General features: G+C 39.3%; 1 protein-coding gene across 1 annotated transcript in view; it reads left to right on the forward strand.

Moving 5' to 3' along the window:
* LOC145984466 (transcription factor RFX4-like) overlaps positions 1–20732 on the forward strand; it is a 198470-nt gene that overhangs the window by 140495 nt on the left and 37243 nt on the right. The window contains exons 6-12 of the mRNA XM_083118125.1: positions 4511–4660; positions 7332–7446; positions 9626–9832; positions 11051–11263; positions 11893–12033; positions 14485–14613; positions 16207–16322. Of these exons, the coding sequence (XP_082974251.1) occupies positions 4511–4660; positions 7332–7446; positions 9626–9832; positions 11051–11263; positions 11893–12033; positions 14485–14613; positions 16207–16322 (1071 nt within the window). The remainder of the gene's footprint in view (positions 1–4510; positions 4661–7331; positions 7447–9625; positions 9833–11050; positions 11264–11892; positions 12034–14484; positions 14614–16206; positions 16323–20732) is intronic.

A 20732-nucleotide genomic window follows, 5' to 3' on the forward strand; every position in this document is an offset into this window, starting at 1 on the left:
CCCACTTAAAATTTATATGATTAAGTCGCCTACCAAGATAGCCAATAAGATCATTGCCTTCATAGTTCACAGGAATTTTGTTTATATGTTCTTGATTGTTTAAAAAGAAACTATTAAACTCATTGGGTATGATACTTAGCACTTTTGTTTCGTCCGATACCTTAATTTCCATTTTGATTATTGACCATGCAACTTTGCATTTATTACTTGCCTTAGCTATGTACTCTTCCTTAGCTTTTAGCTTAGCTAATTATATTTCCTTTCTAAAAATTTTTTCATCTCATTATAGTTCAATTTAGCAGTATGATCGCCATTTTTGGCGTTATCATGTAGTGTGAGCATAATAGCTCTAAGGTTCGCTAATTTAGGAGTGAACCATGTTAGATGTGTTCTCATTTTCTTCTTACCAGTGCTGATAGTTCTATATTTTATTGGACAGCACTAATTATAAATATCGACAATTGTATGTGTAAATTTGTTTCATGCTTCAGTCAAATTTTTAAAAGTACTTAACAATTCGTAGATTTTTTTTCATTAAGGCTATCTCTAAGGTTTCTTATATTAGTTTGACCAAGCAATCTAAAACTCGTAGTTTTTGTGGTGGGAGGTGTGGTATAAATTAAAATAAGCCACAGACCACTGTAGTCTGATAAACAGGGTTCAATAGTTCCACAGGATATCATATTTTTGTTTACATTAGTGATCACATTATCAATGCAAGATTTCATTCTAGTTACTTGATCATTAGCATAATAATAATCATAAGACCTGATAGAATCACAAAAGGATTTCTTTACAACATTATCGATTAGAACATTTATGTTTATATCTCCCATGTAAACAACATCAAATTGTTTGTACTTATCAATGGACCTTGTAAGTTTTTTCCATTGTAACAAAAACATTTAAATCTGAATTAGGAATGCGGTGTATGGATATGACAACCACTTTCAAACTTTTAAATACAATGCCGGTAACTTCGAATATTCCTTCAATACATAAGTGATGTATATCTAACGGTTGATACTCGTTATTAAAACCAACACCTCCATGGATCAGACTTTCTAGAAAAAATACTAGCTAACTTGTAATTTGAGGGGATGTACATATCTATTTCATCGTTAACCAACCAATGTTCATTAACGGAAAAAATGTGACAAGGAAAATCATTCAAAAAAAGTTCCAATTCCGGTAATTTATTTCTAATAGATTGTAGATTAATGTGAGAAAATACTAAATTAGTTGCACTTTCAGGCTGTGAAGTTTGTTTTTTACCACTATTACTATTCAAACGTACTACTTTATAAAGGCTATATTGAAGTGGTTTCGTTAGATTCGATTGTTTGGCCTGGCTCCACACTGAAGCAGTTTTTTTATGGAGTCAGGTTTTCAAGAGAGTTTCCCTGTTCATACCAGTTAATTGGTATTATTTCTTTGTACATATTTGCAAATATTTTATTGCTTACCTTCTGTATTTCATAACAGACATATTGCTTACCTAGACTATTAAGGTGAAGTCCGTGGCTAGTGTAAAACCTTCTGCCTATCAAACTTATGTCGACAACACTTACATTTTTTAAATGTTTGCTAAGTTTACAGATTTCTTGATTCACACGATCTATGACCACATGACCAAGGTAGGAGATTTGTACCGGTGAGGCACTGTGAACAGAAGAACATTAGTGTGCAGGAGAAGCTCTAATCGTCTTTTCAAAATTATAATAAACACACTTGCTTCATTTCTAGCAATGTCATTTGTTCCTGCTAGGAAAACCACGAGATCCCTTGAGCATAATTGCTTGTTTTCTTGAGACACCTCCATTGTGGCATCCTTGAAAGTTGCACCAGGTTTCACCATACTGAATATTGAGTTACTTACTTGATTTTGTAGTTGCGTAGCTACATTCCTTCCTTGACTATCGGTATACAGGCATATTTCCCCCTTATAACTTGCGTTCTTCAAAGATTTGTACCAGTAGAAATGCGCTTTGTACTATAAGAGTCCGCCTTGCACTTTAAACTGTTTGTTTCTTCACGTACGATGAACACATCTTGAAGTACCTCGAAACGGTTTCGTGATTGGATGTTGACGGAATTTTCCTTAATTTGGCTCTTAGATCTTATCTTGTTCTTTATTACAGATGTCCATGTATTGCTTACATTAAAACTTGGCATGGCATACCCGGTAGAGTTGACCAGTCTGTACTAGAACTATACCTGTAGAGGTCCTCGGATTCTAGGCCTTTGCCCTCTAATTGTTTTTGGAAGATTTGATTTATTGTTCGTAAAGACTCTAATTCTTCCGTAAGATTTCTAATTATACTTTCATAGTCTTCTTTCTGAATATTATAATCATCGTGCACTTTCTTTTGTCACCGTTTTCTGATTGTTGATTGATTGATTGAATTGGTGTTTTAAGTCCACTTTATGCACAGTAAGGCTAATCGGGACTGGACCTACAGTTTAAAGTGGGATCCGAACCACTATGTGCCTCCACCGGGAATCGAAGCCGGGACCCCTTGATTACAAGACGACAACGCTACCACTGCGCCATCGGAGAGGCCCTCGTTTTCTGATTGTTTACGCAAGTCATACACGCTCACACATTTTCTGGTTAACATTAGAACATTTTGAGAAATGATACCAGTTATCACAGATATCGCATAAAATTCCTTTTTCACTGCACGAGAACATTAACCACATTTACTATCAAGTAAAAACGTTGAAAACTGAGATCACGAGACACCAACGTCTACCTTGTTAGCCTCCATATTCGTTATATATATATATACAGGGAGTCCATAAAGTCCTGCAAAAAACTAAAACTCTATAACTTGAAAACTATTAAGTTTATTAACAAAATATTTTGTGTGTACTTACAGAAAGGTTCAAAGTTTATTTCCTGCTTGTTATGTTCATCGCCAAACCTCCAATTGTGCACCCACCATTCATGTCCAAACACTGTTGCAGTCTTTTCGTGAAACCGAGAATTGCTTGCTGACGGTGCTCTCCTGGGATATTCAGAATCACATCTCTTATTTTTTTTTCTTTTAGGTCATCCAGATTAGCTGGTTTCTGTGAATACACCTCGGTCTTTACATGTCCCCAAAACCAATAATCGCAAGGTGTCAAGTCTGGTGATCTTGCAGGCCAAGGTGTGGGCCCTCTTCGGCCAATCCATCTACCTTGAAATTGTTCGTTAAGAAACTGCCGAACTTCAAGGGCAAAATGCGGCGGCGCCCCATCTTGTTGCATGTAGACGTCATTGATGATGCCTAAACTATTAAGTTCTGGCACAAGGAATGTCTTTAGCATTGGACTCCGGCCCACGCTGTCCTGCACTGACTGAATCACATCATCACTCGATCCTGGCCTTCCACTGCGTGGCAAATCTGACATACTTCCCGTTGCCTTGAACTTTTCATACCATCTCTTGATACTTGAATTTGCTGTGGATGGTTTCCCATATGTTGTCTGGAACTTTCTCTGCACTGAAACAAAAGATTATAACTCTGCAAACACTGAACACACTGTGCCTTTTCCTGGATGGACGCCATCTTAAGTCACATGATCACGTGATTACCAGTGCAAGCGTCACTGAGCAGTGTGGCCAGAACAAAACTTTAAACTTCCACCCTTCTCACCCAAAAAATGTGTATTGTTAAACGCAACAGCTAAAAAGGCCTCCCCGATGGCGCAGTGGTAGCGTCGTCGCCTTTTAACCAAGGGGTCCCGGGTTCGATACCCGGTGGAGGCACAAGTGGTTCGGATCCCACTTTAAACTGTAGGTCCAGTCCCGATTAGCCTTACTGTGCATAAAGTGGACTTAAAACACCAAATTAATCAATTAATCAATAAGCAACAGCTAAAAAGTTAAAGAGTTTTAGTTTTTTGCAGGACTTTATGGACTCCAACGTTTAGGTAAGGCTCATACGGTAGGCCAAAAATTAATCACTTCTGTCAATGCATCAAATGAGATCAGATCAGAGCCGACCAATGAGATCAGGACCTATACGACGACCGTTTTTTGACCACCTTTCTTATTTTCCAAGCACAAGACGTACATTTAACCAGTTTATAGAGTGTCACATTGTTTCTTTGTGATTCCAGGCCTATTTTGATTTGACGGAGAGTTTGAGAAAGTTCATTTTATGCGAAGAGGACAATAGAGACTGGATTTGTTGTTTAATGTAGAACTCGAAACTTTGAAATGTCGTTCCATCACTTCGAACCCGGTACCTATTTTCTATAGGAAATGACATTAGAGAAATTGGTTAACAAACCCATGTCAAGTTAGCTTAATCGCAAATGACCTGGCGTGAATTTTTCTCTTTGTTTACAACTAACTTTCCAGCTAGAATCCAAATCTATCCTTCTTTGTTGTTTCTCTGTAAGTGCAAAAATTCAATAGGTATATGATGCTCATTAGATTAGTAAAATGTTTAATTTGCAAGGCATGCATTTATTAAGTAGCCATTCATGCTAATTTTACTATTGGCTTATTTTCCAGGTTCAGAACTTTCTTCTTCACTTCTGGCATGGTATGCCGCCCCATCTGGTGGGCATTCTTGGAACGAACGTCGTCGTTAACATGGTCGGAGTGTGTGACTCTATCCTTTATCGAGCCATTTGCAATGTTCTTATGCCGTCCGTTTTGCAGGTGAATATTAATATATTATATATACTAGCTTCTAATTCTTAAGTTCTGTTTTAATTTTCTTTTATGCACAGATAGCTAATCGAGACTGGGCTGATTTTGGTTCGCTCGCTCCAGAGATTCCCGGGACAGAGTATACGTGGAAGCAACTTCTAATTCTTCTCTGTGAATACACCACAATATGCATAGTTCTCCCCCCTCTCTTACCTAAGAAACATGCGTCACAAAGGAAGTGTTTCTTTCAGAGGAACGCTATGATCTACCGGTGATTGAGGTTGAGCGCTCTCGGCAAACTAACCTTGTAGGGCCCCTTTGGGATTTTGAAAAATTCCTGAGCACAAGTGATTTTGAGAAAGTTAGCTTTGGTCGTGCTTCTGATTGATTGAATTGTTGTTTTAAGTCCACTTTATGCACAGAAAGGCTAATCGGGACTGGACTTATAGTTTAAAGTGGGATCCGAACAACTGTGCCATGTGCCTCTACCGGGAATCGAACCTGGGACCCCTTGGGTCGTGCTTCTGGTTAGGTTGTCCCGTCAGACCATCTGCTTGCAGTTTGCGACACATTGTTGGGACTGCCGGCCCCGTGGCGGAGTGGTTATCACATCACGCTACGACGCCAGGCGTCCCGGGTTCGAATCCCGGCCTGGGCATGGATGTTTGTGAGTGTCCCTTCATCCAGTAGATACACTTTTTTACTTCTTTCATCAGCTAACTTGATTCTTTTAATCTTCTTTTTCTCCTAGATCACTATACAACATTTGATATACCCTCATTTCGTACTTCTCTTATCCACTATCAGCTCAACTACTAATAATAGTCAGTATATTGTTCTGGTTACCCAAATATCCGATCTAGTATATTTTATTGTTTTGTAGTATCATTGTATTGTATTGCATTGTACTGAATTATGAAATAAAAATGAAAACGGGGGAACCGTAAAATTCCGCGTATATGACGCCCTGTTTTATTCTAAAGGCACCAGGGCACTAAGCACATGCCCCTGAATGTATGCGGGTGGAGGTTGGGCTACTTCGGGGGTTCCCCCCCTTTTCATTTTTCTTTTATGTCCATTCGTCAATTTCATCGCATCAGCACTCATCCCCATTTTCGTAATTAGCCAAAAGTGGCAGACAAGCCATTTCGAATTCTGCGATCCACCAAAAGTAATTGCAGATTCAGATGCACCTTCGTCGGCATTATTGAAAATTGAAGCATTCCACCGAATAACGCTGTATGGCACTTTTGGGAACGTGCTGAGTTAACAGTGATATCATGCTGCGACCCTGCTTCTACAGGCTACAAGCTGGCCAGTCATAAGGTCGGCTCTTGCCCAAAGATTGCTACTGTGTTTGCATAAGGTTTTATGTTGTTTCAACTGTAGTCCAGTAACATACAACAGGTTTTATCCGTTGTTCTCGCATTCACTGAAATATGCCATACAGCGTTATTCGGTGGAATGCTTCAATTGTTCGTCGTGGAAGAGAAGGATGAGACTGCTCAGCACAAAGTCAGCTTTCAAGAATTTTCCGAAGATTTCTTATCTACTTGAACAATGAAGACAGTGGGATATCGCTACGAATTTGAATACCTGTTAGTAATTTCTCAATTCCTGGCTACTTGCTCCAAAGGCACAAACATTAATTATTGAGCTAGAAAAAAAATTGTAGCAAATTCTGTTGAATTTATAAATTAGTTCAACGAGCCGCTAGATCGTAGCAAAATGGTTAGCATAGTATATCGTAGGGGTCCTAGATTCGAAACCTGGGAAAGGTATGGACAGTTTACTGTGTTTGTCCCTTCAGCCATTACATCAATTCATCCTCATCGTCGCGAATGATCTCGAGAAGTAAAGAAATTATGTAAAATAACCAAGAACACCAGAATATAAAGATATCGTGATTAAAGTAATTAAAATAGGTTTGCATACACCTAATTTCTTCCCGTGAATACTGAGATAGGTCCAAAAATAAAATGCCTCGAAGACCATACGTATTGTGGGACCGTATAATATACTTACATGAACGTACCGGCACATGCTTGAAGGTCGTGACAATAAAATCTACAGTATATAAAAGCAAGGATCCTAACAAATTACATACATATATTAGGCTCAATATTTTGCACCTCGGTAGTATTTCAGATGATTCTGCAGAAAATTAATTCACAAAATTATCATCTACCTTGCTCATAGTATGAGTGTGTAGATTTGGATTATTCTTGCTTACCATGTGCAGTAAATTTAAGGAGTGTAAGAAGTAACCCTTTTCGAAGACACCCAAATGCCAACGTCCCTTCCACGTAGTACGCCTTGGACTGTATTTTGCAGACTAGCGAGGCTCTGGCGTCTGGACTACAGCCAGTATAATCCTGTTCGGGGCCTGTGCTGTGTCGTCCCTTAATGTTTATGATTGTCCCTTCATCAATTTCATCTTATCACCATTCATCCTCATCTTCGCGATTAGCCAAAAGTGGCTGAAAAGCAAAATAAAACAACTTATATCAATCAATCGAGTCAATTTAAATATTTCTAGATATGGTGAGTGTTGTAGGATCTAATGAGTTAAATGTTATGATTATGCAGTTGTAATGATAACAGGATACTGTATGTTGGAGTAGGTTTCGTAAATCCTAATATGAAGAAGACAGTTTAATACTATTCAATTATCTTTTAGGCTCTGCCAGACAGCCTTATTCTTATTATCCGCAAATTTGCTCACGAAATGGACACCTGGCTGCAGGCTGCTTTAGATGACCTTCCGTCCAACCTTCGAAACGTCAAATTAAACTGTAAGTATGCCCATTCTCCTGCTAACATTTCGCCGGCCGAATGCTATTTTGTCGTATCTCCACTTTTTGTCGGAGATGAGTTGATGACGTTATCGTGTTCCGTACGTACATGTTAACGCGTCATGTTCCGAAGCGACGGATCTGGTTGCCAGGTGGCGTGAATTACTAACTAAAATAAAATGTTTATTCAAATCCTTTAGTGCATTCCAAATCCACATAAATCAAACTTTAATCAGCTCTCTTGTGAAGTTAGTGCAGATGGACATACGACAATATAGTATGCAGCCGGCGATCTTGCTGAACAGTGGTTACGTGGACTGTACGTACATGGTATATGTGTAAAAGTAGAGGGGAGAGTGAAGAGGTTGGGAGAAACACCCTGACGCTGAAAGTAGCAGGTACATAGCAAATACTACCTGAAGGTAGTGCAAAAATTGCCGAGGCACGTGATATGGATTACCGTGCACTGCTTGCTGGCACATAGACAGCAGGGTCACGTGCCATTTCTAGCAAGACATGCGTTAAGCATATCGCCCACTGAGACGCGGGGAAGAAACACGACAACAGAAGCAAATTGTGTAACGCCCACTACAGCAAAACGAGCTGAACCGAAGCGAGACTCTGAGACATCTGCAGGTTTCTAGGGTGGAAATTTTCCGTTGGAATCGTCTCCAAAATGTCCTCTCGTGTAATTCCGCGTCTCTTCGTTTAGCTCTTGATAGCGTCATGCTCAGCCTCGCTGTAGCCGAGCATGGAAAATGTTCCACGCGGCGGCGTGGTTCGGAGCGTGGCGGCGCGGTTCCGACCGTGGCGGCGCGGTACATGAGCGGACTACCTCTCTAAGGTTCGGGGTGGCGCGTTTACGGAATCTCAGTGGGCGTAAAAACGTAACCCCCACCCCTCTTGTCTTCCTCCTGTACTCAAATTCAACGAATTTTACTTGGACACATATTCCCAGACACCACGCGATTTGCCGTTGTAATCATTCAAACCTGAAAAGTCAAAATTGTATACTATTATCATCTCATAAATTTTAAGAAACCTAAAGTAAGAACTACCGAGAACTTCAGGAGTGCAGCTTTTCAGTGGCATATTTGTTTACAATGAATCCATCTAGCATCACTGGAACGTCAATTGTCTTTCATTACAACTACAGGGTGCGAAAAAAAGATAACTGAAAGAAAGGAGAAGTCCGTTTGAACGACTGATCCGCTACATAATCGGACAATTGCATGTTCAACATTTGATCTGATTTGATTTTTGTTTTTAGCGTCGCTTTTCTGCCACTTTTGGCTAATCGCGACGATGAGGATGAGTGATGATGTGTTGAAATTGGTGAAGGGACTTGTGCCCAGGCCGCAATTCGAACGCGGGACACCTGCCGTAAATGTTCAACTTGTCTGCCTTTATCACGAACATTGCGAAGCTGTTTCAGATTTCTTGGTGTCGCTGTGAAACACCGTTCTTTCAACATACCCCACCGATATGCGTCACATAACGTGATATCGAGACTCCGGGTTGGGTACGGTAAATCTGTTCCTCGTGAAACAATTCCGCCTGAAAAAAGTTCCTTCGGTAGTGCTGTTACCCTGATCCACATGTGGAGTTTCTCCTTCTTGCTGGAACGCTTGCTCAAATTCCATACCAGGAAGTTCACGGAACACCTGAAAATCCGTAGTCGGCCTCCAGAGCTCGTGCTTACAAAGTCGCTCACAGTGACAATTTACACTCACGATAGAGACTAGAAAGAAACGTGTATTATTTTTGGCGCAACTAAAAAAAAATATCGCTCCGTTGCCTGCTAAACTTCTTTTATAGTAAGTTTCAGCGAAGTGGTTATCACAGCGCGCTACGACGCCAGAGTCCCGGATTCGAATTCCGACCTGGGCATGGGTGTTCTTTGTGAGTGCCCCTTCATCAATTTCATCATATCATCACTCATCCTCATCTTCGCGATTAGCAAATAGTGCCAGAAGTGCGAAGTAAAATAAACAAAATCCATCAATCAATTTTATAGTAAGGGTGCATAGGGCTCGAGAGTCTGTACCCACTTCGATTACTGTAGTTATGAGTATGTGTGTAAATATATAATTATTTGAAAAGTGCTTGACGAGTCCCAAGACGTATCCTCAAAATATTCTATTAATTGGTAAATGAGATTTTTTCCTTACCTTCTCAGTGGCGCGCCATTTCTCCCAGATGTTGAGACAGCAAGCCTCCTTAAACCACTTGTGCCAAGCTTCTAGGATGGTTATCCACAACTCAGACATCATTTCCCAGATGCTACAGGATTGGAGGAGCATCGACCTTCAGGCTATTTGTCGTCAAACCGTTTACACCATGGACAAAGCAAGAGCCACTATTACAACAGAGCTTATAACTAACTGTAAGTGGTCTATATGTGTGTGTATACGAATATGTGTACTAATATTTGTATCTGCTGCTCTCGTGTGAGCATTTTTTTTTGGAGGGCCTCGATTTTTGGCGCCATTTAGAGCTTTTTTTGGAAATGAGACCAGGGTGAATCACACAAACTGTAGCTAATGGTACTATCCAGCCATCTTAGTTTTCAAACTTTCAAGAATATTATTTGCGTATCATCATTATCACAAAAACCTAATACAGAATATTTGGCGTTTCAAGATATTGAAATCACATTAAGTTAGAATTTCTTTGAATGGATATAAATATAACTTGGTACAACCATCTGATAATATTCTACAACTATATCTACATAGACTTGAGTAACGATTGTGTCCTTTCTCAGGTAAACACCGCTATACGAGGCTTGATCACATTTGTCTACTTATTTTTTTAATACACGCGTATTTCAATTATATGTTTCTGATTTAACCTCTTATACATGTCAAACCCAGTATCGTAAAGGAGCCTATCATTTTAGACATGGTTCTTGATTGATTGATTGATTGATTTGTTGTTTTAAGTCCACTTTATGCACAGTAAGGCTAATCGGGACTGGACCTACAATTTAAAGTGGGATCCGAACCACTATGTACCTCCACCGGGTATCGAACCCGGGACCCCTTGATTAGAAGGCAACGACGCTACCACTGCACCATCGGGGAGGCCCTAGACATGGTTCTTGTCCATTTTTTTAAGTGGGGGTGGATCATCAAATGTTTGGATACTCTCATGCTTATGAGTGTATTCTTTACATATAATTCACAGGGTGCTCGTTTTTCAACATTCATGATTACCGAAGACCAGACTCCGTGATCATTTGTTGATACAATACTTTATCACTACTACGTTACAGTATCACAACAGAAATGATCACATTTAATCTAAATCTCTACATATTTTTCAGTCTTCATAATACACATGAGTAGATGTGCAGTATTTCACATGTACACATCCGCACTGCCACTGGACACCTGATCTAAGACGACGACGTGACATATTCTTCCACATACATTGATTTGAATTTCTCAGAAAAATACTTTATCGAAAAGTACTTATGGGCATATTACTGTAATTATTTCAATAATAACCTATATTGTAGTGTGGTTCATTTATTCCATTTTTCGATTATAGTGTGATGCATTTCTTTAAGTTTTAATTTTTAAAAAAAATGTTATTGCAGTGTACCAGGAGTTCGAGAGGCTTCTAGAAGGTCAGGCTTCAATAGAAACGTACAGCGAGTGGTTGGAATCCATCGTGGACCGATGCGTGGTGCAGCCGTCGCAGAAGAGGAAAGCCAACCTCAGACAAGTGGCAAGAGAGTTCTTACTTGTGTGGACGAATTTCGGTACAAGGGTTATTCGAGATATGACCTTGCATTCTGCACCAAGCTTCGGTAAGAGCTAGTTCTGTATGTTGATAATTTGTTACGCGAGGGGAAGCATTGTGTGTAGAGTAACCGTGCAACTAACATTATCCCAATGTTATAGAATTAATTATGTTTTATATTAATTTTAATTACCTAAGAAGATTTGTTAAACAATATTAAAGTCTCGGGGAAGAGGAGTCAATGACTTATACTCTGTCCCGGTTATCACTGGAGCAAGGCCGCGCATAGCGGCAGAGAAGGGTAAGGAGCAGAGGATCGAGTGGTCAGAGCGAAGCAGTACACGCTGCTCGAAGGCTGGTAGCTGCAGTCGCTTCCCCCTGCAATCCCGTTCCCTCTCACGCGTTCATTGGTGAAGACGTCCCACATCACTAATTGCGCAAGACTTGCTTTCGTTCGCTTGCTCCAGAGATAACCGGGACAGAGTATGGAATTGTAGTTGGGAATTGTGTCTATACTTTCGAGTTTGCATATCGTTTTTTCAAAATTCAGCACACGCTTGAATGAATATTGTTAGACAGTTTTCAATTTTTGTAATACCTTTGTATGCACTTATCTCGAAAAAGCTACAGAAAATAACAGTGCCTAATTAAATGGAATACGACAGTAATACGAAATAGTCCTATCTGTATTTAAAGGTTCCTTCCACCTCCTTCACTTAATGTTGGACGACTACGTTCTGTACCTGGTGGAGATCTTGCACTCAGAAGACAGAGCTAAAGAACTGCTTCGTAACGCCACTTTGGACGAACCTCCCGACTTCGATTCCTGCTGGGACGGTAAGTATTTCTGAATTTTCTGGTATCCTCAAAAATGGGAGGGGGATGTTCCGTCATTTTCAGCGATGTTTTACAGGGCGTTTCATAATTCCTTCCTGGATTTCGGAAGTCGGCAGCCAGGAACCAACTCACTCACGGGGATGAGAGCATGTCAGTAGAGTAAATATCGAACTTTTTAACCTACCTTACAAATGTTCAATATCCCCTCCCCCTGGTGACTCGACAGATGACAATTCTGTAATCCAGCTTCTGCCACACGGGTTTCAACATATGAACGTCGATGGTAGCCACTGGCGTAAGCAGAAGGGGCTCCGAAATTTCCGAATTTCTCCTAAATTTTTAGAAAAGCAACATTTTCAAATATTAGCAGTGAGAACTCTGGAAAACCAGAGTGCTAAATACAATTGACAATGACATTACAAATAACTCTCAATTGCCATTTTTGAGAGTATAAACTTCTAAATATACGAAATATCTTATTGTGTATACCGTCCCTCTACAAATCAGCTTTGTACGATCCATCTTTATAATTCCAGCACCTCAAAAAGTGTTCCCCTGTGCATAGCACCACGCCATGAAGGCGTATAGGGGGTGTGGGGGTAACGCCCCACACTTTCTTGATCCGGTCGTGATTCCAGCACCTCCCGAAAAGAAATCCTGCGTACTCCAGAGATGGTAGTGCCCGACCCTGTGGCCGAGTGGTTAGCACATCGCGCTGCGACGCCAAGGGTCCCGGGTTCGAATCCCGGTAGGGCTTGGTTGTTTGTGAATGTCCATTCATCAATTTCATCATTTCATCACTCATCCCCATCTTCGCAAATTAGCCAAGAGGCACAAAACGCGAAGTAAAATAAACTAAATCAAATCAAATCAAATCCAGAGATGGTAGCAACTACACCCATGATTCTTTGTCGAAACTTTGGTAAATAAATCTCTTTATGGAGGCACGTAAACACAATCTTTAACATAACCCATAGAAAAAAGTCACGTGAAGTAAAGTCGGGTGACTTAGGAGGCCAGAGAATACGTCTGACCGTCGTCCAATCCAACGCCGAGATAAAATGATATTCAGATAAGCCATAAATTCCAAGTGAAAATGCTAAGGAGCTTCGTTCTGTTGCAAAATGAAGCTTTTTGGTATCCTCTTTTAACTGAGGTATTAGACATTGCTGCAACTTGTCCAAGTAAACAATACCGGCAAGAGGTTTCTCAGCAAAGGAAAATGGTCTGTAAACTGTGCTAGATATTACTGTAACCTTAGGAGAATCACAATTTGTGTATATTTAGCTTTTAAACTTTTTCTAAAGCTTACTGATAACTTCGTTTCATTTATTTTTCTTTGTAAGCAATAGTATTACAACTGCATGCTCATCATCATTAATATGGATTAATTTCAACCAGGGTGGATAAAAATCATGATTTTTATTTTGAAAAAGAGAAACATTTTTGATGATTTTTTAATTTGAAGCAGATTTTTTAAATTTTAATTTATTTAATATGATTTTTTTTACAGAAAGGCTTTTTCTGGTAAACAGGCCTGTAAAATATTTGAACAGTTTGATTAAAGAAAATAAAAAAAGATATGTAAATATACATTTTCTGTTTCTGATCTCTGTATATGAACCTACTATGGAAATATATGTTGAGTGTTAATGAAACTATAATAATTTCAGTAACTTTTATTCCAGTGAAAATAAAACATTCTGGATGTACTATACAATTGTAACTTAAAGCATTTTTATAGTCTTTGTAGCTGAATTTTGGCATATTTTTCATGATAGTTTTCAATATATCAGCTGCCATGCTTATTTACAGTTTAATGATAATGACACTATTTACTGTTTAACATGATTAGTATTTTGTATATTATTTTAAACCAACGTTTGCTATATTTACGCATAAAAATTCTTGAATCAAGAAAAGTTTAAGTGTGTTAACAGTTTACATATTACATTTCCTGTCCTATGAGTTTCACCCCATCAGTACATATATATTTTGTTTCCTTTCTTTTCCTTTCTTAAAGCCTAATAAACACTATTATATGATTACAAGATTAATGTACTTTCACCAAAAGTGATTCTGGTATCTACAAAATCTTTCTGTATATTATTCTATAAATTATTTATTTAATGTGATTTCAATCACGAGTTATATCAATCTGATTTATATCAATCCACCTTGGTTTCAACAAACGTGATAAAACTCAGTGATTTTAAAAAGTTGATGGAAATTATATGAACAACTTTTGTGCAGGGTGCGCGCGCGGGTGTGTACGCACTTTATGAAATCAACAGTGAACAAGGTAAACAGACCGAAATTATATTTCAAAATTAATATTTGTGATGAATATTAGCGATGGAAGAAATTCAAAAGCGCTATCATGATATTTCTATTTCATTTCTATTTATTTATACTTAGAAATATAATGTCGTATTCACTACTGTTTTATAGTTACTGACACAATCGACTGCCTGCCAGCGCCTGTCCCCCTCTCTGACTCCAGCACCACCACTCAGTCGTCTGCTCAACTCCAGTTCCCTTCCAATCTGCAAGATGATAGTGGAGACAGTACTGGACAGGGTGAGTTTCTGTCCCATTGTGCCAGTAGACATGGGATTGTAGCAAAATAAATACTTGTATGTGTGCCTACATGTCCAAACCTCTTAGCTTACTAGCACTCATAATGACACTCAGGATGATATCAAAGTAATATTTTTATTTGTTATGCGAATCTGTATCAAAGACGGTGTGTGTTAGAAAGACATGATGCTTAGAAAGATAAAGAACATAGGTGGAAGAGCTTTGCCTGGGATGAAGAGCACCAGGCACGAGCCTTCCTGCCTTTGAAGACACAAGCTAACAATTAAAAATGCGTCATTATATATATTACATATATCTATATGTGTGTGGGGCTGGGTGGGGGTGGGTGTGTGTAGGTGTAGTTGTGTGCGAGACCGAGAATGGTTCTACTATACTGCAACACTTATTGTTTTTATAATTGGTTCTCAAAACATTAACCAGGCTAAAGCTCGGGCGGTTCAGCCACCTACTCCCAGGGATAAGGCCATAATGGAGGGTTATGGTTTCTTCTTTTATTTTATTAGTATGTATTGTATTTAACTACCTGTTCATGTATCTGTCATTCATAACTTGGGCACATTACTGGATGAAACCACCAGATATGCCAAAATCATCCGTAATTCAATTTGTTTGAAGGTCAACAATGGCCTTCATTTCTTCATGTGTGGCTTCAAATTTTCACATCAAACACGTTCAGCTGTGCACTAAGCATCATACTGATTGTTGACATCAATCACCCTATTTGTAAATTGGCAACAATTTTAGATATGGCTATCAACATTAAAAGGCCTCCCCGATGGCGTAGTGGTAACGTCGCCGACTTGTAATCAAGGGGTCCCGGGTTCGATACCCGGTGGAGGCACATAGTTGTTCGGATCCAACTTTAAACTGTAGGTCCAGTCCCAATTAGCCTTTCTGTGCATAAGTGGACTTAAAACAACAATTCAAAGCAATGGCTATCAGCATTAAACACTCAATATAAATATAAGAATTTATCTACAAAATAAAAATGGTTGTTTTCAATGGTTCGATTAATTTCGATTATTCATTGTCATCATTCGCAACACGTAAGCATAATTAATTGTACGAGTGGTTATCGGAGTGGTTATTTCTCTCCTCATCGACGGTGGAGCCACTGAATGTTGTCAAGTTACATTCAAAGAGACATTCTAATCTGTCGCGTTAAAATATATTATTTTTAAACAGCATGCAATTTTAAGATGTTCTGATGTCAGTTTTTAGTTTAATTACTGCTGAATCTTTTGATTTCTTTTTAAACAAGAGTATGCCGGTAGCTAAGCCGCCGTACATGCAACACAGAAATCAGCATACATTATCCGATGGTGGTTATTGTTATTGAATTCGCTTTTGAGTCCAACAGTTTAAAGTGTGATCCGAACCACTATGTGCCTCTACCAGGTATCGAACCCGGGACCATTATTCGGTGGTAACATTATTGTAGACCTACTGTAGAATAAAATATAAAATTTATATTATGTTATTTTATAATTGCATTCTATTAATTATCTTTGGTGTGCTTTAATATATTAATTAATATTAATATCATATATATTTTTTAATTTTCCGCGTTAGAGTTAGTCCAAGGTAGCCAAACCAATGACTACACCACAGAAAATTTTTCTGGCTGCCAGTTCGACCATCATTACAGAAACGGGTGCAGGGTTAACAACAGGAACTACACATATCAGGTAAGTTCCAAAATATTGCATTTAATGTAATCATATTTTATTCCTGAGGCAATGTCGGGACGCTTACAAAACGAAATTGCTATATGTTCCATGCTTTTTAATCAGACGAGTAAATGATAATTTACTTCCACACAACTTGTAATATTGATAGTCCACGAAGTTAGATGTTTGGTTTGTGTTTGTCTTCATATCTGTTTCTGTTTCATCAAATCATCACTCATCCGTCATGATTACTCCACAGAGGTGTGGGAAAGGCTGTACATTTAAAAGAATACAATAAAGTGGTTAAGATAATTTCACGCCAAATGTCAACCAAACAGTAATTTTTTACTTTTAGTTTTGGCATTCATCTTAGAATTCGGACCTGGTCTCCTGCATTGTTATAGTCAGAAGCATGTTGGGCACGATGACAGAATTGTAATGGTTGTTTATATATTGCAGTATTTACAATTATGAAACAAATTGCTTTGTCAATATAGTATTGTCGAAAATGCACCACACGAAATCAACTCTACAGCTTTTGTCCAAAAATTCAGAGCGGAGCTAACACCGTTCCCTGTCTAGTCACTACTTGCGCAGAGGACTTGTTTTCGTTCGCTTGCTCCAGAGATTCGCGAGACACAGCATATAGCCCCTAAAAACGACCTTGCACCTCACCAGATGGAACATTCTGCACAAAACCCCGGTTCCCGGTTCCTCTGCGATGCGCGTTCGATACAGCACGGGTGCAATAAAGGAAACCAGGAATGTCGAAAGTTTTGGTTACATCATCCACGCTTGCATCCGATTATCGCGGTTATTCCCGCTGCGATATTGAAAATTCCTTTTCTACTTTGCGCGAAGTTTCCTCATCCGTTAGAAAATTTGACCTCAATCAAAAGACGCCTTCAAAGAGTCAATTATTGAAGGCGGAGGAAGTCGGAGAAGTTTTAATTCGAGCGAAGGAAGGAGCGAGCCTCGCTCGGTTGCGTTGCTCCACTTAAAGAAACAGAGTAATCGGGCCGCGGAGGTTGAGCGCCGCCAATACCTTCAATTACGAGCGTCCTCTTTGCCGCGGCTGAGTGGTCGTTGCCAGGAGGTAACGAGTGCGCCGGGAGCTTCCTCGTGCGCCCTTCAAATTGAGTGTTATTGAACCTCTCTCTCGCCCCGCCTCTACCCCCTCCGCCCCCACGTTTCTACCACGTTCCCCCCCGTCCGTGTTGAGGCAAGAGATTGAAACATGCAAAGCAAGTGAAAAATATTAGATTTCTCCCAACTTACGTAAAATTTTGCTGCTTTTTCGAATTCGGTTTTCTGCGAGATGATCGTCAAAGACTTTGAATGGGTTATTTTTTGGTGACGTCTCGTCTATCGTCACTCGAATGAATGCGAAAGAATACTCGATGCGTTTTACGTTTGAGGCAGTGACTTGGTCGTTCATATCTTCCGGGGTGCAAGGTGTGACACCGGTGGTGGCTCGTGGTGAACCAAAGTGAAGGGGCGATAGGTCACAAATCCTTACTTGTAATGCGAGTTAAAATGACGAATTTCACATTACAGCCAACTTACCGAATATCGTGTTTTACACGTTTGCATATATTATAATAAATTTAATAATGATTTAACAGTAATACGAAGATCACGAAAGATGGAAGAAGAAATAGAATTCTAACAGATTTAGCCGCAACAGAGAGGAAAAATCAGAAGAACGGAAATTAGTTTATACAGCTTGATAAGCATAATAAAGAATATTCACTTGCGTTGAATGTCAAAATTACTAGCAAAAAATTAACACAGAAAAAGTTTCCTGCCCAACGTGATTTTTTTGAGACGTGCTAATCAAAACATATATTTAAATCTACGTGATGTAGACTACATCATTGTAATCGAAATGTACTTTCAACTGAACACACACAAAAAATACAAAGAATGTATGCAATAACTTTGCAAGTAACAAGAATCTGTAGTCGACGTCCGTGGCTATCATACCGCATTACAAAATCAGAGGTCCCAGGTTCGAATCCCGGCCTGGGTATGGGTGTTCTTTATGAATTTCCCTGCATCAATTGATTGATATGTTGTTTTAAGTCCACTTTATGCACAGTTAGGCTAATCGGGACTGGACCTACAGTTTAAAGTGGGATCCGAACCACTTGTGCCTCCACCGGGTATCGAACCCGGGACCCCTTTGTCCCTGCATCAATTTCATTTTATCGTCACTCATTCTCATCGTCGTGATTAGCCAAAAGTATAAGAAAGCTACGCTAAATAACAAACATCAAACAAGAGTGTATTTTCTCAATTACCGGTTATATTATTTTGTCCTCATTGGAAATTACGTTAATTATTGCTCCGCGCTTATGTCATAAATGGAATATAGAATGATTTTTTTCGACAGTTGGTAATTTTCTGTCTTATGTTAACGTCCTTGCTTCTGACAACTCTTCATTGTTTACAGTTCTCCGGAGTAATATCGCAGTTTCGGCTAGGTGGTTGGGTTTGGGACGACAAAACTGTCCGTCCTCCCATGCACAGCTCCCGTGCGTGTTATTCCCCCAGTTCCCTTGCCTCTCCCCCCTCGCGGCCGCGCCTGAGAATGCTCGCATCGCAAGGACTTGCAGTGGGAGGACTGGCGCGGCGCCCCGTCAGATTTCTCTCGCTGTAAAAGCCGTTTCGTATTCCCACACAGCGGCACGCAAACTTCACAATTCGCGATTAAAATTAACCGATATGCCATCTTCCGGGATTTTCAGGAAGTACTCTAAGTAGGATACGTTGTGTTGAAGTCGTTTAAAGCATGGTGAATATGCGAGAAAGTAAGGTCTACTGTTCAGGTTTTTTTTTTTGTTTTTTTTTTTTTGCTCTAAATAGTTTTATGGGTCAGAACAAATTAAAAGTTTTCATGTGTTTCCACCCCGTGGAATCAACAAAATGAAATTTGTTAATAAATCAGGGAAAACATAATTGACAGAAGATTGGTATGGGAGATATAACACTGTAATTCGGCAAGGAAATTACGAAGAATGCACGAGTCTGCTTACTTTATTTATCGAGAGATAAATATATATTTCCATGAAAGTAAAGTTTTAAATTGTACTTTATAAATAAAGCTTTTTTTCCGAAAAATCATGAAGCGTCTTAACCAATGCGTCCATGTATTACCGGTGTTACGTATGTGTGAAATTTGGAACAGGTGCAAGTCGATTAAGAGGGAAGATGAAAATAGTTTGAGAATGAATTAATGTCAAATGTAACGAGAAAAAAAGTGGATATGCTAATTTTACTGTTTCATTCAGTACGATGTCCTTTTTCAGTGAGTATAGCCTGGTCATGAAATCGTGAATATTATTATTAAACCAGCCTTTCTCTTTCGAGAAAGAACTGCAACGATATGTTCGCAATTTTTTCCTGTCCCAGCTTTTCAAGTACAGGTCAATTTCAATTCCTTTATTTTCAAATAATTTCCGAGAACCCCAGTTACATGACGTGCAGATGATACAGCACTGCTTTGGACAACCAGTGCGTATACATAGTTTCGTCTGCATTTTCCGTGTTAGTTTTGCCTATCATAATTAAATGCTTCGTTCTCAGTACAGCTTCACGTTTGTTAGAGTACCTGGAATTCACATCGCATTCGCAATATTTAAAAATAATGCGTAATTTAAACGTTTTCTACCATACCAGTCATGACAACACGCTGCTCTTTTGTACTACTACTGAATGTAAACAAAGATCTATCCTACTTAGAGCGGCCATATTGGAAGCGACACTAGCGCTCAGGTGGTAATTTTAATCGCAAATTGTCGCGGGATGGGCGCTATTCACCGGATGTTTACATTTCTGTGTTTCCTTGCCGCTGGCGGGGACTGCACTTCCGGTTTTGAAAAGAAAACCTGGAATTCAAAGGTGTAAAGGCAGTGTCTTCGGAAAAGGCGACAATATTTGTGTGGCTTTTGGTTTCAACATGAGATAGGGAACACACAATTGTTCTCAGGTATTTATGCATCGTTTTCAGACAGACCCGATACGGAAAAATCAGTGGATTTAGGCAGTAAAGCGAAAAGATTGGACACAAACACGAGGGAGTAGGCTCTGCAGTCGGAACTTCATCAAATCAAATTAAAATATTTTACGTATTTTGAAAATTATAATTGTCTAACGCACATGTGTTGACTAAAATTTAAAAGTTGGAACTATCTATAATCATATTACAATTGTATAACGGATTTGCCTTTTGGTTGTAGATAAGCGCTCTCTCCATGGCCGCCGGGAAGGGGTGTCGAACGGGTCAGTCGACCGCCCCCCTGCCTTGGAAATTGGCATCGTTCATTTCAAGTTGCAAAAAAGCAGAAAGTTTGTTATTTTTATTGTTAATAACAAAAATAAAATTCACTTGGTTTGTATTCGAACAGAGTAATCAATGTAAAATAT

Source organism: Lepisma saccharinum, chromosome 2 (genome assembly GCF_977018435.1).
Source record: "Lepisma saccharinum chromosome 2, izLepSacc3.1, whole genome shotgun sequence".
Lineage (NCBI taxonomy): Eukaryota > Metazoa > Arthropoda > Insecta > Zygentoma > Lepismatidae > Lepisma > Lepisma saccharinum.